Source organism: Bombus bifarius, unplaced genomic scaffold (genome assembly GCF_011952205.1).
Source record: "Bombus bifarius isolate JDL3187 unplaced genomic scaffold, Bbif_JDL3187 scf7180000007966, whole genome shotgun sequence".
NCBI classification, from domain to species: domain Eukaryota; kingdom Metazoa; phylum Arthropoda; class Insecta; order Hymenoptera; family Apidae; genus Bombus; species Bombus bifarius.
Window position 1 is genome coordinate 4,345,321 of NW_022884352.1, and position 26,859 is coordinate 4,372,179.

The 26,859-nt window shown below is 40.9% G+C and overlaps 2 protein-coding genes across 3 annotated transcripts in view; one reads left to right on the forward strand and one right to left on the reverse strand.

Annotated features, from left to right (window-relative positions):
- The window catches only part of LOC117213028 (tubulin polyglutamylase TTLL4-like), a 238,013-nt gene that overhangs the window by 179,571 nt on the left and 31,583 nt on the right, over positions 1–26,859 (reverse strand). The window lies entirely within an intron of this gene.
- On the forward strand, positions 2,327–3,074 carry LOC117213413. The gene has a single exon (XM_033458779.1). The coding sequence runs from the start codon at positions 2,566–2,568 to the stop codon at positions 3,055–3,057; it is 492 nt and encodes a 163-aa protein (XP_033314670.1). The 5' UTR covers positions 2,327–2,565; the 3' UTR covers positions 3,058–3,074.

Below are 26,859 nucleotides of genomic sequence, written 5' to 3' on the forward strand. Positions count from 1 at the left end.
TGGAGGAAAAAAACCTACTTTTTATTCCAGTCTCATAACACACGCCTGGTGTATACGAGGGTGTACGATTCGCTGCAGGGATGCGGACAAGGGGAACGCGGCTCTCATCTGGTCGAGGAAAAAAAGCAAATCTCAAGGCGTAGTTAACGACTCTGAGGGGTGCCATGCTATCTCACTACGTCTAGACGCTCGATGCTCGACCCTAAATCTCTCGAGCACGCTGGGGTAATGGAGGAAGCCGACGAACATTATTGCCGCGCGTTAATTACTATAACTTACAGCCCCCTGCGCCAACTTGTTGATTTAAACGTCGCCGAGTAAACGCGATCCAACTCCCTTCCTATCGAATGTTTCATCTAATTGGACGAATTAATCGTTGCGCGGACGGGCATAAATATTCTACGCGAAAATAGAACGCGAGAGAGTTTGATTATCTTTAAAAGATGCAGGCAGCAACGTTCAAACTTCTATATTTTATATTCTTTTAATTCGGTTCCTATGGCAAATCGATAATAGCGAGGAAGAGACGCAGCGGTGTATTTCGAGAAGAATTTCGAACATTTTAATGAAATGTCAATTTTTAGCGACAGGTTATACATCTTCATTGGATTCGTATTATGCTTAAATTGCAAGATATATGATAAAGTCGATGATAGTTTGGGAAGATTCGAAACGATGCTGCGAATACGTTGTTGGAGAGAATGTTAAAGAACGTATTGATTAAACGTGTCTTTCTGTACGAAAGTTATTTGTTATAATGAGAATTCAATCGACAACGAACATGTTAAAAGAATTTTAAAGAGCAACAGCGTTCCTTCTGATTAATAATTGAATGCCTTCCGGAGAAGGAATTGGAGATTTCTACCGGAAATTCGGCGCTGTAATGCGCCATGTGAATTTTATTTATTCGTCAAGAGGCACGAGATATCTCCACCGATACGATAACGGCTTGAAAATAAGCGGAAAGTTGAAAGCGACGAAGTAAGAAGGAGATAATAATTCGACAGAGGAATGCATATGTGATGTACTCGATTTCGTCTTTTAAGACCAGTGTATCCAGAGCGGCGAAGAAAGTTAATGCTGGAATCTTTCAAGAAGCTTTAATCGTGATACGACTGTTAACGAGAGAAACGAGCTCTTCCTACCTCGAGAAAAAATGAGATTAAAAAGGCGTATCGTCTCTACAGGTAATCCCAGCGTGACGTAACATCATTAAGATAGGTGTAACAAAACCTTATGGTACCATTAACGAAATTAATAGCAACATCAAGAATCTTGAGTGCAAAAATCTTCCAACGAGATCGACACATACTCTCCAAACCAAAGAATTTCTTCTTAAAAAAAAAAAAAAAAAATACCAAAAAGGTATGTACATTTCGAGTCAATTGAAATTCCAGCAAAAGGTTCCACTTAAGCCTCGGTCCACGGGTAAACAATCATCGAAATCGTTTCCATCAGTTAGGTCCCTTTCTGCTAGAAACCCCAGAGAGAACCGCGCGGTTGAATTCGCATAGAGCTCGCGTAACAAGTGAGAAAATTAGTTTTTATAATTATGAAGAACGTAGCGTTTGTAACTGTGCTGTGTGCATTCCAATTTGCGAAATTAGTCGACGTAGTCTCTACGCGACTGATACGAGCTGCTCGTTTGACGAAGAGGTTAATTTCGCGGAATAAAAAGTAGAGAAAACTGAGGAAAATTTTGATAAAATTTCGAAAAGCGGAGTTGACTTTGGCCTGTGAACAATTCATATACGATAATAATAAGACGATATAGAAAGGCGAGGAACCGCGAGCTACGAAAAGTTACTTACCCTTGTGTCATCCCGCTAGACAGCTTCTCATCTCTCGATACTTACTCTGGTTTCGAACGTTGAAGAGACCTGTCGCGAACAGGTTCGAACTGGTCCTCCCCCGAAAACGGGCGAAATATCCACCCTTTTGATCGTGTATGAGTAAAAGGGCCGAAAAGGACCCCGGCGGCTTCTGCTCTTCTCGGCATGGAAACCGGAGGAGCAGAGCGAAAAGGAAAGGAAGGATCCACCTAGGACGAAGGTCTAGCGGGGGTGATCGCGGGGGTAGGTGAAGAGGCTATGCACAGGTCGGGGTGGTAGGTTGGATTAGTGTCGGAGGGTGTCAGAGGAGGGAGAAGAAACGGCAGATGGTCGGCGTGGACCCTGACGTGGGAAGCTCCGAATTCTCCAAGTTCCCACAGCCAGAGTGCACCTGCCCTCCCCACTCTGTCACCCCGTGCTGCTCGACGGGGCCTATATAAGGTCCGGGGTTGCTCGTCTAAGGCATCATTCGCTCACTAGCGTTTCGTTCCAAAGCAACTGAGAAAAGCACGTATACAGCCAACAGCATACGTATATCTGTCTTCGATTTTCTCTCGAAGTAGCTTCGTAAAGAACACGCTTTTTCGAGAATTCCAAGTTCGAGTCGAAGTACAGTTTGCGCGCCGATCCGCACGGTTCATTCCGAGTCTCGAGAGTGCACGCACGGACGTACGGACGCGCTCCTCTTTAAAACCGGTTCAGTGTTGAGAATCAGCAAAGGACGAGAAGCAAGATGGCCGCCGCCACAATGAACCACGTGTTCGACTACGAGAACGAGCTCAACGATAATCTCTACAACCTGAAGATGTCGGGCAAGAGCACGGCCACCAACGGCAAACGGGTCAGAAGCGTGTTGAAGCCCATTTTGAGATTGTTGAAGAAGAAGACGAACAGAGGGAAATACGCCAAAGACCAGAAGGCCGTGCCACAAGTGGAGATCTTCACCGAGGAGGTGGACAATCAGAATAATGCCAACGAAGCACTGGAGAGGCGACTGTTGGCGGAACTTCAAGACGCTGAGGAAGGAGCTGCCATCACTGTCTGCTTGGACGGACAGATGACAGTCGTACCGGTTGTACCTGGTCAGTGCTACGTGCCCGTTCATTTCGCGCACACCCACGCTGGCGACTTTTATTGGACGACCCTGAGCATGGCCGACAGTGACCTGTGCTACAAGGAACGCGCCTTCTCTCAACATCAAACACCTGAGATGCAGGTCGCGTGAAAAGTCACATCATCGGCGTACGATCAAGTTCAACTACCTCGTGCTAGAATGCACATCACCCTCGGAAATCGATCTTCGAAGTCGATGTTGAGGATTCATGGAGACCTTGGAAAACCACCTGCGAGGATGCTCCGTCGTAACGTCCAAGTGACACGAAGATTCGACGAGAAACAATGAAAACTTGCTGGGGATCAAAACGGACGAAGATGACGTCTACAAGATGGAGCTGGGGAGAATATTTGACCTCGAGGGGCTGCCTCTCGTGCTGCCAGACTGCCTTTAGATAAGATAACATCGAAACTGTGATAAATAGATTTAGTTTTTTAACTGATCTCTAAGAATGAAATTGTGAAGTTTCATGACACTTTTTGGCTCGATGATCAGTCGGAAAGTAAAATATTCTATTTTTTTTTCCTTTTTGTACTTCTTTTTTATTCATTGAATAATGCGATAGAAAGTTTATCGCAATTGTGATATTCGTACCTATTAGATTAGTTATTGTATACGTTGTGATATTGGCTTTAATAGTCGTTCAGACGAAACTTCCTACCGTCTTCCAGTTTATTAAGAGTATAAATAAATTTACTTCTAAGATGAAATCATCCGATTCGTTATTCATTCCCTTCCTTTAATTATTAAGTTCTTAGCGATAAGTCTTGACCTTAGAATTTGATATATCTAGAGAATATTCAAATTTTTCTGACCGAAGCAAGTTTCTCGACTCTTTTCTGATTAAATGAAATTTAAATGGCGCGATGCTATTAAAAATACGAAAGACTCCTTCGACCAATCCCGTAAAAAGATACTTCGAGAAACGTTTCCCCTTTTAGACGAAATTCATTCGTTTCAACGATTCACCTGTGATCTTTGAAATTGGTCAGCCCTTCATAACCGGCTGTATTTTCGAACAAAGGTTTGGAGACTGGAAAGGGTCCATTCATACCTGAAACTGGTTTAAGAAAGCCTCGGGGGTCTTTTCAGCCCTTCGTCCTGCCGAGAAAAGATTCGACAATCCTTTAAGAATTTCGGATTCATCATTGGGAGGAAAAAATTCGACAGGAAATGGTATAGGATTCTGTAGAGTTTTTGGACAAAACTTTTCCTTGCCGAAGTTGATGGAAGTTTTAGGGTTTAGTTTCTCACGAAATAAATAGACGATTTCCTAGAAACCTCCACCGCAATCAGAAAAACTTGTCATCAGAGATTACACGTATTTAGTTAGAGCAACGAAATCGAGGGTTCTAAGAGATTCGTACGATCAGATTTCTTTTTTAAGCTAATTAAAGAATCCTTTTATCTTGCACGCTCCCGTTCAATTATCCTTTTTCACACAATCAATCAATGTACGCACCTGTGGATCCGCTGAATGAAGTAGAACAGGTTTCTTACGTAATCAAGAAATTCGACATTTTCACGACTCTCGTCTTGCTGAATAAAAATTTCTCTAAATATCAAATCCATCAAATATCAAATATTTCTGCTTTCTATTTTATTGATATTATTAACGCTTATTTAACAAAATTACGTACGCAACATCTCCAGAACTGAATGGTTCCTCTTAGGCTACGAGAAAACTTATTTTTTAAACGATTTTGAAAAGGATACGTAATACGCTAAAATCGAAGACTATATTTTTATAACACTGCACACCAGCTAACGTTATTTCAAACGAATTATTATCTTACACTGCGAACAAATTATTTTAAAAGACACGACAAAAATTGTTCGCGTATGGACCAACTTTACCAAATGTCCAGCTGGACAAATTGTAAAGTAAAAGTTAAATAATTAAAAAAAATACGGACTAACGTCAGATTATTTTTATGCAACTTAATTAAAAAAAAAAAAAATATCGAATCTGCTGAGACATAGAATATACAAAATAGATTTTATACGAGCTGTTAAACGAAAACTCGTTTGTTGAAAATACGCACACGTGTTGACCATATGTGACAAGCACATGCCCACCAAGGTGCATAGGGTGCATGAATTCACATCATTTTCCGTGACGAGTTGGGGGTAACCGACCCCCGAAAACTAACAAAAGATTGCGGCATGCTCGATGCTCGTGCATCAGACGGCAATACAATAATAGCAGGGGTGCATAATTCGCCGATAGGGTTAATCCAATTTTATGTTTATTTAACGGTCAGCAGACCGCGAGTGACCGAACGAGGGATCGCAAATGTTACGTTAAAGAGTAGAATAGCGCAACTTATCGGTGAATCTCAATTAACACATAGTAATATCGTATCTGGAAGAAAATAAAAAGAACTTTTTAGTTGCTTACTTTTTGTTTTCAAGTGCTCGTTGGATATAATACAATCAAAGAAACACATGGACGATAGTGGTTTTAAAGACGCACTAATTAATCGCGTAAATGGAAGTAAGTAAATATAAAAATTGCCATCTTGTGTTATCTTATAAACGTAATGTCAGATGGAACTCAACAATGGAAATTTGGATACTTCGAAATTACGAAGAAAATAAACGACACACGTTGGAAAATTAAAAAAATGGTTAGGTAGATCCCTAGATTGAACCCTGAAGAGTAGGCAACCCTTCGTGTCACTCTGCGTTAGGACCAGCCCTAACTTTACACTGCCGAAATCATAAGTTGTAGACTTTTTATTTTCGCAATTTACTAAAAACGCGCAGGTGTTTGTGGCAAAATTCGTATCGACTCTTATTGAGATAGAAACATTGCTTTATATGGTTATACGTTTTCATCGTATCACTTTAATTATAACAATCCTAAAATAAAGAAAGACACCTGAATTATATCGATTTAATTTACTTTATATCACATGCATGCTACATCGAGGAGAAATGCATTTCGAATTTAATACGGCAGAAACCGGTGAGAGTCGAAAATGAAAGATAAACGGTCTTAAAGGCAATTATGTCACTGGCATCAAGCAAAACTGGACACACCACATTTCCGTTATACTGTAAATACCAACATACAGTATGTTTCATCAACGATAAAATGCCATCAACGCGAACAATTTTTCAATCGCTTGTCTATAATGCCAATGATTTATACGTACGATATTATTATACACCGCTGATCAGCCAATTTCTCCTTCGCTGCGTTTCTTGCCAAGCTTTCTTTTTACCCAAATCGATTTCGAAACCACGAGTCCGCAAATTTCTGCTCTAATCCAATTTTCAGGCGACAAGTAGATGCATATGCGTGATATTATTTCTCCGAATGTTCCCTTTTATACACCGCAAGCTAACCGATTTCTCAATCCACCGCGTTATTTCACCACGTTTTTCATCTTTATTTTTTCTTTTATCCTATCAATTTCAAAGCCACAAGTCGGCAAATTTCTGGCCCAATCGCCTTAAATATTTCTCATAAAATTTTTTCCTCGTTCGAGTGGGTCCAACCAGTAATGAAAGAACCTGTACACACTTAAAGAGGATAAACAGGACAGACACGCGAAATGTATCAATTATACAGACTCCTTTTCGTCGATCGGCTTAATCGACGGCGTTTCCATCGGCGAAATTAATTCATTACGCTCGTATCGCCGATCCGTAGCTACCCGAGGCGGTCCTCTTCTTTCGTCTTGTTCTTCTTTCTTCTTCTTCGGGTACCGGACCTTCGATCGAAGGCAGTGCAATCGATCGGAAAGTATCGACAGTGTCGCAACAAAACCTTTTTCTCCCGAGTAATTGCCATGATTACGGAGTACAGGGCGCGAAATTAGTTGTTCGCCGCAGATCGGAACGTCGGGATATTAAAAGAAAAGAAAAAAAGAACAAATGGGGAAAAAATGCTCTCTCGCGTAAGTCGGTCGCGCGTGAAATTTCGAATATTCTTGAAAATTGATTGTTTTGCCATTCTTTTTTTTTGGCGGCATTTTTGTGCTGCATAAGGCAGCTGTCACGCGCGCATGTCGATATATAGAACATGTTTGTCGCGACGGAAAATTATATATTCGATTGAAAATTATCAATGCAAGGCGAAACGACCCTTAACGATCCGCTACTGACCCGGTTATTGATTCTCTGAAAAAACCTTCGGCACGAATTTCTTCCTGTTTCGATTATAATTAGGTAGGAGCGTACAGTTTCTTTCAAAAGTATTCCAACACTTGTAGAAACATTTTATGAACGTATTACGCGTATTAAACGGAACGTTTTGTTAAAATAATTTGTATTTCATTAGCACCGCAATGAGTCGCCATTATATTGGTACAATTTGAAACAAATATCTTACTTGTCGTTGTTTTTCGAGTATAAATCTGACTTGAGAGTTTGCGAAAATGAACTCCTCTGAGAGTGGAGAAGAGAATTTTCTGTCCGATTTATCGAACACTTTTCCAACTGACTTTACGTTTGAGAATTGTTGGAGAGAACGTGTAATTCTTGACTTATAATTAATCCTCATTGAACTGTTTTAAAGTCTCAGATTCTTTTGCAAATTCTTAGATGCAAATTTTTCCTTTCCCTTTTCCCTTGAATGTAAAATCCCACGAGCCGATCGATTAACCTTCTCCTTGGTAATTGCACCAATTACCACAACTTGTACGAAATACTAAGACCATAAAGTGACCTATATCATCGTAACGTATGAATTTCACTCTACAATGATCTTTTCCCGTGAATGGATAAATAAATTTCAAAAATTTAATAAATTTCGCACGCGTGTATTTGATCGAACGAATATTCGCACTTGCATTAACACTTTCTCCACGACCTGCGCTAACCGTGACCGCCACTTTGCACGTTATTTCCCATCGAGCAACGCTATTAATAAATAATGTTGTTACCTCAAAAATGGATGTTTTGCCCGGCACGGAAACGAGGAGGTACGAATTATAAAAATTGAACTTTCCTTTCTCTCCCGCATGCAAATCGTTCTCCTTGTCGTATAGAGTACGAGGCTAAAATTGTCGGTCCTTTAATGAAACAGTACGGAAACTGTTACAGAGTGAAACCGTGTGGATTGCATGGCTCAAGAGATGGAATACCGTGATCGGATAATATCTGCTGTAATTCGGATCAATCGTTCGAAGGTGTTTCCCCCCTGCCGCTGCCGAACATGCATCAAATGTTCAGACATAAAAGAAATCGAAATTAAAAGGTAGTTACGAAATAACGAAATTGGATTATTACGAATCGATTATCTCTATTATTATTACTCTGTGTCTCTGTACCATGTCATATGCTGTCGCAGTAATTCGTGTCTTTTTTCAACGTGTCTACACCTGTCTCATAAATTCCCGAAATCGATGTCCATCGTCACACCGATGTATATTTATTAGAATCGTTATTAATCGATATTTATCATCGATGGTTGTACGTGTGCGTATGATTTTTAAATAATAACGTAACTAGACGTAATGGTTAATCATCGATTATTATGAGTTTGGTCTACTAGATCGAACGATTTTTATACGTATTTTATATGAATTAGTATTAAACATAATTTCGTATAGGCAATAAGGCTGATATCTTTCCCTGGTATCTCTGGAATACCGGCATCTCAGCTTCTGACGAAGAATACAGGTAGCGATGAAAGAGCAAAGGGATGAAAGATAAATTAACACCTTGGCGTCTTAGCGATTAATTTATATTTCGTTATTAGAGATCGATCGTGTTTCTCAATTTCCTTTAGAAAAAGTAAAAAATATTGAAAATTGTCGGTGAACCTAAATCGATAATCGAAGGTTGCGCTAACGTACCCAACACACGCAACCCCATTGAATCAGCAGATTGCCTAGTGCAACATATCGTGCATTCCACTAGGACGATGAAAACAATTCTTTTTCGCATAATTTCATCGATATCGTACTTCGAGGATATCTAAGGATCCCTGTGAGGAAGAGGGATAAAACAGTTTTCGTGAATCGCAACATTCTTCTTGTTAAATAATGCAATTTTATCAAACGCGCACAACAATCCCACTGTAGTAAAATGTTTCAAAATCAACTTTCACAGACATCGTAAACTCGACGATTTCTTAGATACGTCATTCTTCCAGCAAACCATAGTTACAATAACATCGACCAACATCGTCAAATCGTCGGATAGTTCGTTGCTAACACGCTATCTTATGTAAATGTTCTAATGCATACATAATTAAAAAGTATACGATAAAACAGTTTCTCTACAGCGCGACGATCTTCTTATTAAAACAGTGACGATAGTTGATATTCAGAATGGAATTCCACGGCTATACGTTAAAATCGTCAATTCCTGGAACAAACCACTGATGCGTGAAACCGACAAACGACAGCAGCGATCATCGTCAAACGTCGAATCGTCGAATCAACCCGGTCCCGTCCCATAAACCTCGCAACAGCGCGTCTCCGACAACTACGAAGGAAACAAATTAACGCGACACGTAACAAGAAACGGATTCTTTCGATCCTTTCTCGGGATACTTTCTCAGCGAGCGTTTCTCCGGGCGATTTACGAGCGAAGGAAAAGCACGTGTCGCGGATATCGGCGTGGTTTCGATCGGCTGGTTCTTAGCTCCGTGCCGCGTGGAACGGTAATCGGGCTGTGTGTGTCCCTGTCCGCGTCCGCTTTCGCGCCAGTCGACGCTCGTCGCGGCGCTCGTGCCAGAACGGTCGCGGGTACCCGCTCATTCCCACGGCCCCGAGAGAGCGCCGTATAAATACCAGCGTACACGTGCTCGCACGGTGTAAGCGCCTGTGTACGCCACGCGTGTCACGTGTGCCCGTTTGTATAGCTTCTCTTCTCTCTCGCCGTGTCAGGTATAACACACCTTCTGAGCTGAGACGGCGCGCGTGCGTTTCTACCGGTTGCCCCCGTAACTGGTTTCCTGATGACGTTCATCTATCGAGACGCTATTACGATCGTCGAAAGGCCACCACTACCAACGACACACTGTTTATTTCATGAAGCGAAAGCACCGATAGACGGTCGATACGAGCGATCGGAAAGAGAACTATTTTATGGCTGAGGATTTTCCTGCATTTTTATATCTTTATGCATATAACCAGAGAATTCGTAGGTTACATAGAAATTCGTTCTCTAAGTATTGGCAAAAGTATTATACAGGGTGGTTGGTAACTGACGGTACAAGCGGAAAGGGGGTGATTCTAGGCGAAAAAAAAAGTCGAAAATATGGAATACAAATTTTTCGTTTGTAGGCTTTGTTTTCGAGAAAATCGAATTCGAAAAAAGATCGAAAAAAAAGAAATTAAAACAAATGTTTATTCTATATTTTCGACTTCTTTTCGCGTAGAATCACCCCCTTTCCGCTTGTACCGCCAATTACCAAACACCCTGTATATGTATACATTGTAGTATCGTAAATTATTATGATTATTAATGATAAATGGATTAAACACGGATGTTAATTAAACAGAAAACAATGGTTATTAAACATGAACTAATTGCAACAAACGTGTAATAATAAAAACAACTAGATAATTAATCAACAATCCTTAATTAACAACGCTAACAACACTATCTCGACAACGCAATCCGCACTCTCCGACTTCTCAACTCATACTGCTGTTAATTCGTTTATTGTCCCCTAGCAACCCCTTGTCTTTTGTCTTAGCCTCGCTACGCATATGCTCAGCAACCGCTTGTTTACAATCCGCTCGACACCCCCCGGGCCCCTCGTTCACGAAACTACAATACGTGTATATGTAGCTTGGATGTCAGATGTTTTTGTTTATTATACGCGAACATTTCTCGGAAATGGATAAATATGGATTGTCTATTTGGGGAATTAATTCCAGGAACGTGGCGAAGCGTTTTATTTATGGAGCTTGGGATTTTTCGGAATATTTATCGTTTGTGATTTGATTGGTTATTAAGTTACCTTAAGCCTTTCACCGGTTTCGTGGAAAATTTTCACACGCCAGAATGTATAAAAATCATGTAACATACGTATAAAAATATGTCGCATAGATATCCGATTATTGATTATTACAAATAGCGGAATACGATTTGCATGATCGAGCGAATGCAAATTTGTGTGTTGGTGTAATTACAATGGCTGAAAAGCAAAAACAAAATGATTTAAGAGCTAGTCGGCTAGACTTTGTGTCGTAATCGTGCGTATTAATTTTATTCCAATGTGAAAAAAACATTTTGCTTTTCTCTGCAGAGATATGCCGACATGTTAACGTTATTGCTTTATCGCTGTAGGTGTTAGAAAATAAATTTATCGTTATAGGCGCTAGAATATAGGCTAGAAAATGAAACAGCCTTAGAACAAAGTCTCAACTAAGACCGTGACCAACTTCCTTCCAAAGGAAATTCCGGCAAGAAGTCCATGACGAAGTGAACGTAGCAGAGATCATCATCGACATCGACTACTTACTTACAAAATCGTCACTTTCGAAACACACCGTTTACCTTCACCTTTTACTTTTCAGATTGACATCCACCCTGGCTACGCAACGCAAAATGAACAAAGACGTCAGAAAGCAGTGTCCGGTTCAGGTGCTGGTCTCACTCTGCTTATGACTCACAATTCTTATCGCGAACACGTCGCAGCAACGTATTTACCTCGTCTTCAGTTCCACTATATTTCATTCGTGAAATTAAGTTCAATATGTTCTCACGAATTTAATCGGAAACTAATTTCATTTCGTGACATTTGATCAAGTAACGGAATCGAGTTCGATGTACATGTGTATTGTATATCGTATATTACGTATAATGTATATTTATAAAAAATAATTTATGAATCGAACTTCAGAGTTCATATATTATTCATAGAATAGTTCGACTTCGTATCTGTCTGCGACTGCCAGCACTAAATCGTCCAATGAATCGTACGTCAGAATTAGTGGCGACATAAAATGTAAATACTACATTGAGATTAATCGTATGCAGTAACCGTTACATTCTAATCATCTCGCGAAACACTTGACATTACCAATAGCCACGCTCTTTGTTCAAGAAAATGACACTTTTGCATATTCTATGCGTTTCAACGTCTCTAAATTTTCCGTAAACGCATAAAAATCGGATTATGCCAATGAGACGGGATGGAAATCCAAACTGTTCTGAGAAACGAATTATCTGCGATTAACGCTTCAAAGCACAGTTGCTTTCTATCCAACTACAGGCTCATTAGTATTCGAAAGGTATCAGTTAGGTTCTAATCGGCTCGTAAAATACTTGTTCCCATCGCTAGCCATATTCATCCTTTAGGAAAGTGGCAAGAAATCACAGCTACCGAGGATCGGAAGCGGCAAACTGGCAAAAGACATAGAGAGAAGCCGGTACGGTCCGGCACGGCTAGAAACGAGCTAGGCACGTGACGCGAGCACCGATTAGTCTCACAGCGCGCCAGGCAATGTGGAATAAAAGTGATACCAGCCACGAGCGGCCAACCTTTTTGCGCCTGTTCCAGCCTAGATTTATATGGCAGCTTTCTTGTCGCGCGGCCAAGACTCCATGGAATTCTAGTCGACTACCACAACGCGCTCCTACCGTTTTTCGTACGAACCCGCTAGTTTCGCGCGATTAACTGCGCACCGTTGCGATACGTTCGTTGATTGGAATCGAGTCGATAGGCACGGCCTCGTAATTGGCCCGCTCGGATCGCAGACAGTCGTTTGCGGCCACCGATCGATACGTACGCCGCGACGCTGTTGATTAACGCGCTTTTGCACCTTGCGAGAAGAATTCCAACTGCTGATCAAACCTTTGATCTTGCTCATATTATTGGCTTGGCAACTAAGTGGTTGCGGACTTTGTCAATGCTACCTAATGACAAAATCCGCTACCACTTAGTTGCCAACCCAATATTAGGGAAAGTCGAGGAGCAAAGTTGTTACGTTTGTGATACGATAAAATTCTATATAATAAATCCATGTAATAGGAGTCCATCGCAAAATTAAGCTGATTAATAAAAGCTTGATTCAAGTAAGATTGATTTGTTGGATCGATTTACGATTACATCTAAACCGATTCTCTCAGTACAGTAGAACTGCACCGAGTCTGTTAACTCAAGTCTATCGAGTCTGTTTGAATCGAGTTGATTCATACGGTAAAACTCTATCAGAATTTCAATTTCGTTTCGTGATTTATTAATATTCAACAACATCCAACGTGTGGATAAAATCTGGAAAAAACGAAGGAGAGGACTGTACACGAAATCGGAAGGGAAATACGAGAGAGACGGTTCATCTGATCGATCATACACGTGAATTTATTTCTCGCTCGTGCACACATAATTAATTCAGGGTATTTCGTGGGGATTTAACAGCGGAGAAAAACTCGGCATCGCGACGGGAGGCTCTGAAAGGGACGGCTATTATATTTCCTCACGAGATAAGATCCAGGATCTTTCTTTCGGGATTCGTGAACCGTAGTAATTTACGCCACGTTCCGCGTTAAATATTCCAGCAGAGAAACGTCCACTTAAAAGAAGTAAGAAACGTTTTCAGTCACGAAGCACCACTTTGCCTGCCATAATTCTATTCAGTAAAACACCAACGTGTTGCCTTTTCATTTCATGAATGAAGAAGCGAACAATCGAGCGTACACGTGTGCGCGTGGAGCCCTGAATCGATCGTTCGTTTCATGATTGACAAATCGATGGAAATAAATGCGAAAATAAATCAATGAAATATTTAAAAACGTCCGCAGAGAGAATCAATGTAATATCATTTTATACCGAGCCTGAAATCTTCAAAGTGGAAGATCGGTCGAATCTACTTCTTCGCTGGGTCAGACACGAACGCTATTAGCGTACGATATAATTTTATTCCTCGGTGAAATTTCATTTTCTCTGCGCTGAGAATTAATAAGATATATCGAAGAAAACGTATTCTCAGAATTAATAATAAGGAAAGGAAGATTAATAAAGATTTTTTGGTAATCAGAACGAATATACCAACGTTTGGTCATCGTTTTACCGCGTTCGTCCATCTTTACGGATTCAAGCTACGATATTTTATATTATACGAAACGTAGAGGACGAAGAATATCACGGTAATTACTGGTTTTTCGACCCATGTGCCTTAACAGTTTTGTACTCGTTACTCCTTCGAATTGCAGGGTCAAATGTTACACGCTACACTTATAAAACTCAAGGCAATCTTCGTACGTCGATAAAAATGCAACGTGATAAAAATCTATACGTACAATTATTACATTGTACACTGCGCTTGATGGTCGTTCGTACAACGAGCCGTTTACAAATAATTTCAAACGATGGAATTAGTTCGCTCGCTTTGTAAATTTTATTGCAAAAATACATCACGTTCATAGAATACCTGTTGCTTTAGGTTGAAGATTAGTTGGAAGATCACATTTTTCTCGAACATCGCTTTTGATCATATTTTCAGGTGTAAAAAAATAATTTATATCTCGAGCTACGTATATTCCATCGCTACATACCGCGTGCCTTTAACGAATTCAAATCACGAGAAAAAGAGAATTATTTTCAAGTGACGTCCGTCGACAAGTAGCAAACATGTAGCTTGTCATGTTGTATTTTTCGAAAGGCCGTAAGAAAATCACTTCTATAGACTCTGGAGAGAAAGCTTGAAAGAAGCGAGTTCATTCCTCGCGAAAAGAACAGACAGCTGACATGGCGAAGGAATCAAATAAACCAGTCACGTGTTAAAATCACATTCTTAATAAAAGGACGAACGCTCCTAATTAAATCTACAATTCCAAACATCCTTGTCCCCCTCGCTATTCCTAAACTATTCAACTATAACAGAACTGTATAACAGAAATTATTTGCCATAACGTAAAGATATAACGCGAAATTTATTGAAATTTATTTAAATAATATTAATTAGTTAACGTCAAAAACGAAACCAAAGATGACACGAATCAGTTGATCCTCTGATCATTGCCATTAGCAGATTAGGGTATCTGTTAATTCTGACAATCAATATCTCACAACTCGACGAATTTTTTGAAAAATCACATTGGTCCGACTGTGCGAAAGGAGCCTGGTATCAGACGCAAAAAACACATACTTTCGTCTTTTTATAGAAAACAAATCTTAGTAATTACTGCGCTTATGGTAACACCGAAGATATACAGCGCTGTATTTGACGGCCTGTTGCTACATTGTCGAAGAGATAAGCATTTTATACTCCTCTCAGACGGTACTATAAGCGATGAAAATCTTATAGCTGCATACTTTTAACGTCCCATTAACCAGCAATAACCATTTACCCTGCGATGTAGCAAGTACAGCCCTGCGAAGCTGTTTTCCATAAAAAATGTAAAATATGCAGCTTAACTTACGATACGAAAGAAGGTAAAACGTTTATTGGATGCGTCTTTGATGCGTGTAAAACGGTATTACCATTGACCTTCGATTATCTCGCTGTTAGTTATCTCTAGCAATGTGTTAACTGTAAAAACCACTGGCCGTACGAGCACGTTGTAAAAATAATCAACCCCTGGAGGAAGGTAATGGCGCCTCCACCTGATCCCTTTCTGCTCGGCCAGACACCGTAATAGCGCGGTAGCCGACCATAAAACGGCCGAAAACTCGTAAGGAGCCCCGGGATCTTAAGCAGACGGAACGAAGAAAACGGGAACGGTAACGCGTAGTGACAGCTGAATAAATTGCGCGTTGCGAAATCTCAAATCGTTCCGGATATTCCACGAAATTATACTCCGCGAAACGAAACGCGGCTCCGGCTGATTTTCACGAGCTGGTAACTTGGATGCTAAGGCGCTGTAATTCCACCGAAATCATTTCAAACAATTTTTGCGCCTTCCCTTTATTTTCTCTTTCCTACTTTTTTCTTCTTCCTTTTTATTTTACTCCCTGTATATTACGTACTGAGTTTCTACATTACGTGTATAGTTCTACGTAAATTATGCGAAATTCTGCGAGATGACGTAACACCCGAAATGTAGATAATGAAAACTCTGGTAACATAGTAGGTTAAAGTTTCTATAACGTTGCATTAAATCAATTTAATATTTAAACGGATACGATGTAACAGATACACGCACGATACAGTGGATAGTATCAGGTTAATTTGGAATAAGAAACGTCTGTACCATCCCCGGGGAAACAATAAAAATCTACTAGTTTTATCTTGTCTCGTTTCCTAATTTATACGACGTTAACGTGACCCATGATTGCCGGTATGTTTGATATTCATGCCCCTTGCGTACGCTCTCACGCAACGCTGCATTTCTAGAAGAGGGACACGGAGAATTTTTATCGGCGAAGAAAGATAGGAGACAAATATTGATTTAAATATGTACTTATCTTGCAGGTTTATCTGCGGCCCTCGTCGGGAAGATTTAAAAAACCTAACCTAAAGAAAGATCCGAGACGTAGAACATGGAACACGTATGAAATTAATTTTCTAAATTACCTGGGGAAACGGCATGAAAATTCTTGTATTCTGATAGTTTTCAGCCCTTTCACAATTATTCGTATCTATATACAAATGTGCCGAGCATCGACATAAAAGAAATTAAAGAATTAAAAGAAACGAAGACATCGATGATACATGTATCACGTGCACGCATTTAACTCGTTAACTTTCCCTTTGAGAACCACAACTACGCCCTCGTATACCCAGCAATGGAAAAAATTAAACGGAACTAATAGAAACATATTACCGAAAGGTAACCTTTTTAGAAACTTTTTTACCATCCGATGCAATAATGAAGTAATTTCAGTATGAAGCACGATCGAAGTAACAATAGGCTATTAGAAGATAATTTATCGGAACGAAGAGTGAAAGTACCATTGCTCTGATCCATTCTGACAATTGAATTATTTTACGTACGATCCTGCTTGGTCGATGCTGGATATAAACTATAACGAAAGGTTACGACAATACCATAGCAATGAAATTGCAATTTCACCGAGAATTAAAAATGATAAGTACAGTGTTCTACCTCGATTTAATAGCACAGACTCGAATCGTCATCTCGACCATATAATGTTCATTCGCAGTGCTGTATACGGTTCAATTGCTGGCTTATTATTTTCCTGATAACGTAATAACAAATAAACGTGAAATACGATACATAAACATGATCTTATCAGTCAAACGTTATTAGCTAGAATTAGGAAAAGACTGGTCGCAATATCTCGTTCGTAATCGAACTTTAACAAAAGATAAAAAAAAAAAAAATACTACAAATTAGGTCATCTGGTGAATAATCCTAATTTCTTCTATAAGTACCTCTTCTAGGTGTGAATAAACAAATATCCATCGGTAATTATTTCCCTTTATTTTCTCCCATCGCGTACCACCCTTCTATCAAACTTTCCACCCCTTTGCTCAAACCTCTGTCTTACTCAGTTCAATTCCATTTTTCGTTTCAAGCTAAATGCGGCGTTCGATGTCCATGACCCGTTTACTCGACGCTTTACCGACCGATAGCCGATTAATGGGTTGTTGTCGCCGACGCTTACCGACCGATAGCCTATTAATCGGCTTCTTGTCATCGACAATCTTTCTTATTATTTGAGCAGTAATTTGTTACTTAATACCAAGATACGTTGCTCAGTCGCGTCAGTTGCGTCGCTCCGCAAGCTGCCACAGTTTTATACCAATTTCGATCGAGATGAACGAAAATAATGGTATTGGAGAGTCTAAACCGAAATAGAGCCAGCGCCTGAGCCTGTTTAACCGCTGGCGGTCGGCAAAGTGTTAAAAAACGTGTAGCACACACGTTGAACTGTTAAAAAGTATTGGTGAAAGAAGGATGTGGATACGCGTATCGATGTCGTCATCGAACGAGTCCCTCCTTCTCGGCTACGCGGTGAATGCGTTAGCCTGTGAAAAAAACATATTACTGGGCAAACGATCTCGCGTACTCTTGCCTATCTGAACCTTCTCTCTGAGATTGCCAAACCCTAAACGATGGAAGGCAACGAGAGGGCCATCAAGCCGCGAGAAGCAAGAAGACGAGCGATCCGGAACGTATCATCAGAAGCTTGTGCGTAAAAAAGAGCGGCGGTGGTCGGGGTAGAACGAAATCCTCTCGATTCAAGGATATTCCACATACGCTTGGTTCCCTAATCCGTGCGTGGAGTGATCAGGGAAGACAGCGACAGGAAAGACAGTGGCGAATCTTAGCACGCCTCGGCCACGTGGACGGGCCGGTCACGGCGGACGAAACTTTCTCGACTGCAGCTCCCGGCCACGGGCTTCTCCAGGGCCGTTCTCGTGGGAACCCGAGACAGATGCGTCGCGCGTGAGAATCTCGGGCAGATGCGGACTTACGCACCTTCTCTCTCAAGTGCGCCACGCACTGTCTCGTATTTATAAGAAGGTCGTGTAGGTGTACGTGTACGACATGCCGGCTCGAGTATTATACGCTCCACCGTAACCCGCTTACACCCTAGCTTCTTCCATCTCTATTACTCTTCCTATCCTCGTCATCGACCACCTACTATGGTTACGTGTATGCGTATCTGTATGTGTATGTCTCCTTAGCCAGCGATTCTGCTTGGGTGCTGCGCAAGTCCTGTCTTTCGCTCGTCTTCGCGTACATCGTACGCGATAGGTAGATACTTTGACAGAGCAAATGATCGAAAATCTTTGATCCGATCTTGGCCTTTCACAAGCACATGCTGTTGCCAGACGGCGATGAATACGAGCTGCCATCGGTACGTATTAGGTTGTCCGAAATCTTTCTTTCGTTTTATGAGGAAATAACAGACGCACAATGTTTTTTGTTTCGTATTAGTTTATTGAATTGTGCACGAGTATAATAATAGATATAGAACGAAATGGGTCACACCTAATGCAATAAAATAATATAAAACAAAAGTTGTTGTTCATCTATTATCACCTTATGAAACGAAAGTTATCACAAATATGTAAAATAGACTTCTGAAACGAAGCTTTCGGATAAAATGCAAGTAAATCGAATTTGCGAATGTATCGCATCGTGTATAGGACAAAACTTGCGCGGCAACCTAATATCTGCCCCAGCGGACTTTCTAGGTTCCCCTTGGCGCGTTCTGCTCGCGATTGTAATCTAGGTGCTCGGTCGAGGCGTGTGCACGGAACGTGTACGGAACGTGGCCCTTTTCTTTGTGTTGCCTTTTCTTTGGCCGCCAACGGAGCAGTTTCCTCGGCCGACGACCATCATTAGCGCGTTCACTGTCGCTATAGTCATCGGTGACTCGCGTTATTAAATTTTTTAAAGCGATCGAAAGGAGATAAATTTTATGAAATAACTTCGCCAGATAAAATATCCGCAAACACGGCGTAACATTTTAAATGAAAATTCAACAAAAATTGAAATATATAGGTGAAATATATAGAAATATGTAAATATATCGCATAAAAATAACCAAAAATGTAAAAAACAGAGTCTCTAGATTAATTACATTGATATTAGACGAAGCTGGAACAACAAGTATTAGGTCTGGTATTAGGTAAAAGTTTCTTTCACAACATTTTCTGTTTTATATTATTTTGTCGAATTACATTTTTTTTATTTTTTTATCAAAATAAAGATCGCAACGTTCGACAGATTAGGTTTCATGTTTGTAGAAAGATGTACCGTTGCAAAAGACGTGTCCGTAAAAGAAGACACTTTTCGGACAACCTAATGGCTAGAACGCAAGCAAACATGCAACGATCGATCGATTTTATTATTTCACACTCCACAATTTCTGAATCTCTCTCGAAAACTTGACGAATAGCAAAACTAACTACGTTTTACCGAAAGGACCATTTATTGAGTGGCGAACAGCTAGCGTGACACGCAGGAAACAATTTGGACCGTTCCTTATGTGCCGTTTTAATCAAACGACCGTATCTTCGGTAATAAAATGTCTGGCCAGTTCGCTTAACCGGCTGGGAAGAAAGACTTTATCGTCAAACTGTCTAAAGCGAGCACGTTGAGGGAAAAGCACATTGAGCCAAGCGGTTTATCATCTACTAACGATCTCTGGTTTTCAGAAGTCAAAGGAACACCGATAGTTATCGCGGCAGAAGGGACCATCGAAGAAAGGAAAAAAGCTGGCAAATTCGAACATGCATAGGAAATAGGTGAAATTACAGGGAACGAAGGAACAGCAACACTTCGTGACAACGTGAAACCTTTGACAGGCCGGTAACGCAGTTGTTCTTTTTACAGTTAATAAGAACTGAAAGCGTGGTGGATAAAACGTCACGCGACTATCAATCAAAGCGGGATTTATATCGCGGCAAAATTAATAACTGAGAACTGGAAACTATCGTTGGTGGGTCGAAATCGTGAAACAATCTCTACACCTTACACGCGAGATGTCGTACAGGGGTGAATTTTAATCAAAGACGTTGATGCATGAATTTTTACCCCTTTGATACTGATTTACTTTGCAGAAATTTTCCATTTAAATCTGACAGGATTTCCTCTGCTTTCTGAATCTTTATATCGTACCTTGATCTCGCTCGACGTGAAACTGAGGCGAGAAATGGCGAGTATCGCTGCAAGTAAATCGCGTGTAATGTAATTTAAACCTCCCAGCTTCGAGTATTTTTTAGACTTTGAGAAACGTTTGCTTCGATCGATTATTAATAAATTTCCTGGCGTCTTTCCATCGAATATGCAAAATGGACTACGATTTCGAGTTACCTTCTTAGTTGGTTAATAATTCCTGAAATACGATGTTCCTTACGCGGCTAATAGGAATATTTCAACATAGATAACTCGTTGCTTGCAAAGATACAAAATCACATACCAATAACCTGAAACAATTGAAAAAAAATAGCTTAAGAATTAAAACTAGTTGAAATTAAACACCAAATGCGTGGACCTGAAACAGCGTGATCGAGCATATTCGTACTTTGAGAGACACGTTCGATCAGATATCAGCCGACGCAAATTTATTATCCAACGAAGACGAAGAAAATTGAAAAACGAAGCAGCCTGCACCGGAAGGTTTAAAATTGAACATTTTGTTTTTGAATGATACGAATCGATCATGTATTCGCACGTTTTCTCTGGTTTAATATGCTCCAGGGATCAGATAACGTTCAGATAATGTAAAACGTAACGATTTTATCTGCTGGACCTCCCATGCAGATACGGTAGCTGCGATGTAAAATTGTGTGACAGGCGACGATTTATTGCATCAAGATAATTACCGAGACGCTTCGAAAACGTCTTCGTCGAGCGGCTTTTTGGTAGCGTCGATCGAGAAAAGAAAAACCCTGGAGCAATGTCTACCTCGTTTACAGTCGCTAACGAATAATTACGCGATAAATACTTCTTGCGTGTTTCGATGTCATCGTTTATCGACGTTTCCGATGCATTCCACTGTCCGATTATTCACCGCCCAACGAAAGAGAAACTGATCGAGTTTACGAGTACCTTGGAGCCTGACCTGCTTTCTTTGACAACGTCGTTAGGATAAACTTCCTGCAGTTTTATTGTCCGACCAGCGGTCCTGTAATTTCTCCAATTTGTCTATTTCAGTGCCACTTTCATTTCAACGAATCAGAAGACTCGCAAAGATGCGACAAGATTTTTAGAAATGAAATTGAAATACACTTCGTCGTAGTGAAATTGCGCAGATACCCGGTCACTTCTCTTAGAAATTCTTAGGTAACGTTTTCCAATCTTCCAGGAAATTCATAAACTTGTTTAATTGCCTTTATAGCCTTCTATCTGAAATTTGATTGACATACTATTTAAGTAGGTTTTATATAGTTGTCCTATAAAATGGAGAATAAAATAAATGAAACGGTCGACAGGCAATAATTAAATCCTAGGAAAGACACAACCCAAATTAAAATGCAAATCCACGTCAGCAGTTTGAGAAAGTATAAACTAGTCTTCATTTCAGCGAATACGATCTCTTTTCAGGGAAGAGAAGACAAATCGTCTCAAACTTATCGCATTCACACGCTCGTAACGTAAAAAGTACATAACGTAACAATAAAAATCGAAAGATTTTTGGTTCCACTAGAAAATTCAACGTTGAAAATTCACTCTGTTGTACATAGTAGGAACGTTAAATTAACAATTCGAGAACCGTATGGTCTGACAAGCGTGCAGCCTGAATTCCCGCGTATTTCTCGCGAGACTGAAAAGATTCAAAAGTTCACTCGCAAAGTTCTTTCCCATTTTTACGTCCATTGAAACACATAGGTGACATTTTTATATTAGGTTGTCCCCAAAGTTTCTTTCCTTTCATAAAGCGATAACAGATGAACAACAATTTCTGTTTTATATTATTTTATTGAATTAGGTATCCATTTCGTTCTATTTCCATTACTATGTTCCTGCATAATTCAATAAACTAATTTAGGATCTTTACTACGATTAGTTTATTGACAATAAATGGATTAAACGGATGTTGATTAAACAGGAAACGATGGTTGTTTAACGTGAACTAATCACGATAACGTATTATAATTAAGACAACTAGATAATTAATTTACAACTCTCGTCACCACGGATCTAACCCGATAACGCAATTCGCACTATCTGGCCTCTCAATTCACGACTGTTAATTAGCCTCTAGTCTTAGCCTCGTATCTGTTGTTTTAGCCCCACCACGCACACGTACCTCAACCGTTTGTTTATAGCTCGCCCGACACCCCCCAGGACCCTCGTTCACGAAGCTACACTAATACAAAACAAAAAACAGTGCGCGTCTATTATTTCCTTACGAAGAAACTTTTCGGACAACCTAATAGAACAGCGCGCGAAGTACGTAAGAATTCGCGTCTCCCGTCGGCAAAGCGTTCATCTAAGATAAACAGAACGACGATGGTAGGAAAAAGAAGGCAACGTGGAAAGACAAAAAGTCTGGTACAGTTGTTACAAAACTAGCGATCGGTATATTTCCACGAACGTCGTAAGTACTCCCACAGACTTCCTTAACGAGAAAGAAAACGGCGCGCTACGAGGCTGGTGATTTGTTGCGTCGAAGAACGATTTCCAAGTCAATGGTTACTTCCGTCGTGGTAGCCGGAGGCAGCAGTGAACGGCGCGACCACTTAATCCGAAAAGTTGTCGGAGCTAATGTTACTAGTCAGTCAGGTGCTGTGTACGAGAAGCAGAAGTATCCGACGATGGTAAAAGCAAGGCGATTCTGGTCGAAAAAAGTCCCATCGTTCTTGGATGTTCTCTGGCGTTCGTCGAGCCGGAGATAACACAGTGAATGGACACCGGATAACCCCTTCTTCCTCCACCATCTTACACAGATGAGTAACGAAAGGCCACGAGTATCGAGTGAAACGTAAAAAGTGTATCCTGCTTAATGACCGTACATCCTTCTGCTTCTATAGCTTGGCCATCTCTCGTAATATCGGGACCTCGTGCAGCCAATTACTTCGCGTGAAAGGAAACAAGCGCAACGCTCGATAAGTGTTAGTCTCGACCGATCTCGGCCCGATCCTCCATCCGCTGCTCTAGTTTAATAGGAACACACTTACAAAACATCGATTCGAGGATAATGAAAAGTTGGCCGCCGCGATCGTCCAGTTGCAGCAGGCAGGAGATGCAACGAGAAACGAACGTCGGGCGAGATTTTCGTTTTGTCAGGCACGGCGAAGAAATTCGATGAGAAACGATCGCGTGGGATTGTGTTTTATGGTTGAGAAGATCGAACCGTTTATTAAGTCGTAACGTAAGAGATGTTTGCTTCTTTCGGTTGGAATAGATGGTTCTGTTGCTTCGTGTCTGTTGCTTCAACGCCTTAAGAATCGAATATAGTGGAACAATAAGGGAAACTTGGTAGAAATGCTTGTAATTGTTTCTATTCGCGGAGCAAAAATACGACTGGATAGGAGAATTGGCAACGATGGAAAATTACTTCTCTGATAAAGAAACTGTCTGCTTCGTGTTAACGCGTCAAGCGTACGACTTGCTCTTAAAAATGCTTCCATTCTAAAATGAAACGCGTATATCTACGAAAAAGATAAAAATCTTTACTATCCTTTTAGAATCCAATCTAACGACTGGACAGAATTAGGATAGAGTCATAAAAGATACCTTTGCTAATAGAGACACTATCCGTTTCCTCCTAACGCGTGAAGGATACGATCGCCTCGTAAAAATGCTTCTATTCTAAAATGAAAGAACTACGTGAAGGAAATTAGAATCGATACGATCGAATAGGAGAATTAAGATCAGCTCGAAGGAAATCTTCTCTAAATTCTCTCTGACAAAGAAACTACAGATCGATTTCTTTCGAACGAGTGAAAGAAATCTTCGAAACTTTACAATGCACGTGTACAACGTCGATTCACGATCTTCGCGATCTTGGCACGAACGCATCGAAAAAGCAAAAGTAAAATCACGTGGACGCGTAAATGCGTATAACAGCGTGCTTGGATATAATGTAATCCATTTTCAATAAAATGTAACGATAGGAGTTCTTGCGAGGTAGTACAGGAAATTGACTATCATTTTCAAGAGTCTTTACGATATCGGAAAGTAGAGAGAAGCATCTAACGATTCGCATTACGCGCACGATATATCGTTTGTATAGTACATGGGAAAATAATAATAAACGAGGGATGGCGATTTCGCTTCGTAGAAACGATTTCAATGGTAGGATGATGGAGGTCAATTTTCTGGCGGCAGATCAAAATTCCTCCGCTTCTGATTCGAGTGTTACGCGTCGTTCAGAGGCGCCCATGCGTTCGTGCAATAAGAAGTGCTCGCGCTATTATATTTAGCGACGGAAAAACGACAAGTGAGAGAAAATGTGGCATTTGGAATCGCGCCAGCGTTACGTGTATCTCGAGTAACGAGAACGAATGGCCCGCGAGAACACGCCAAGATAATCAGAACATGGAGAAGATTTGCGAACTGCTAGACCGAGATTCAAGATCAAATGCCAACGCCCTATTTAACGCTCTAAAAATAACGCCGACGCTAGTCTGTATGGCAACAGAATAGTAATTATGCTAAAGAACAGGAGGAATATTACGTACGCGATTCTTTATCTAATTAGACTTCGTACGTAATTTTAAGACTCGATCGATTCTGGACTTTTACTTCTTTCAAATAAAATATATATTTTGCGATAGCAACGCTTGTTCTAAATTCTAACGAATCCCCTGTACGATCCTAATATTCAATTTGACACGTTGATTGTCACAGTGTTCGTCGATTCGACCGACGCTTCTAAATACTTTTAAACGATTAATAAAACGCGAATCATCGACTAAAAAGTTTTAAACGCGGTAAACGGCAGAATATTCTATTGGACAATCGGTAGCTTCCATCGTCATATAATAATTTCAAAAACGAAGTACCATAATCCACAGACATGTGGATAGTACGTAGCATATAGATCGCACGTGGCACCGAACGCGTTAAGGGACCAGAAAAAGTCGCTGCGAACAATGCACGAAAATCACCACGCTCGCAACTAGCGCGCAAACGAGCAGCTGTCCGAAATAAAGAGCATCGATAAGCCACCGGTGTAATCGGTGAAACGAGTCTCGAGTCGACACGCGGCCACCACGAGCTACAGGGGAGCGGAACACGAGGGCAAACCACCCCGCGCATCACCTTGATTCCCTATGCAGCCACGTGGTTAAGAAATCCCTGAATGCACCAGGTCACGGAATCCCATATAAGGAAGGAGAACGTAAGAAGAAAGAAAGAAAAAAAAAAAAGGAAGAAAAGGAAAGGAGGGTGGCCGGCCACCCCTAACTCGTGCAGCACACGAGCGGACCGATGCACATGCTCGATATTCCCATGGATTCCTTGCCTTATGGCGGCCGACGTGCCGCGGACAGCATAGGTCCGGTCTTCCCCCTTTCTTTTTTCCCCTCGGTTACTCTTCTCTTTCCAAACACCACGAGATTTCCCCCTCGTGTGCGGACCACGAGCACGGCGTGTGTAGGCACGCACATGTCCCGAATTCCCACAGTCCCGAGGCATCGGCGTCACCTTGTGGGAGAGCCTCGAGAAAAGACGAAGGATGCGCCGTAAACGCGCCCTTCCCCTTCCTCGTCTTCCCCTTCTATACGAGCCACCCCATACTCCGCCGCGCCGGCTTTTACGCTTTTACACACAGCGAGGAGAACGAAGGACGGCCACGTGCACTCACGTGCACGCGCGTCCTTTTGCCGCGCTTTTTCCAACGGCAGGCTCGCCTTTCAAAACAGCCACCGTACTCGCTCTTCGCTAAGTGCTTTTTTGTTTACGCACCACGTGGTTCGATGCCGCCAACGTACACCACGGGTCATCGCGAGACGTCAGGTGTGACAATAGGACGTATCTCGGAAAAATTGACGAAATAGGATACGCGCGTGTCATTTGGCGTGGAATCTTTGTACCGCGGAACTACCTTTGCTGGGACGAACTTTCCCTTGATGTTTCGTTATCCTGAACTTCTGCGAATTGAATATGAGCGAGAGCTCCTGTTACGAGAATGAGAAATAAATAATAGGTAGCGGAGAAAATTGATCGATTATTATCGTATGAAATGATTTTGAAACGTTAGTTCGTATTGGTAAAGTTTGTAACAAACCGGGAAAGTTGTACATTGAAGCTACGAAATATTCGCCTAACGTTATATTTCATACTTGTTATCGATGTGTAAGTTGATATTAACTTTCCTTCGTAACAACGTCAGAATGCAGTATAAAGCAATTATGAAATTCGTATCGGTTAAATAAATTGATTAACGATACTCGATTCTTTAAATCGTTCATGCGGAAAACAAGACTCAATTTGTAAACTAATATTACCCTTCCTTTGTAACAACGTAAAGGATCATAATAAGCAATATAAAACTTGATGGTGAAATTGTTATCGGTTAAATAAGTTGATCAATCATATTTTTCAAATTGTTCGTGCACAAAACGAGATGTAAATTGCAGATTTTTTGTGAACGTCCCTTCGTCCGTTCCATTGTCCACTTGTTTG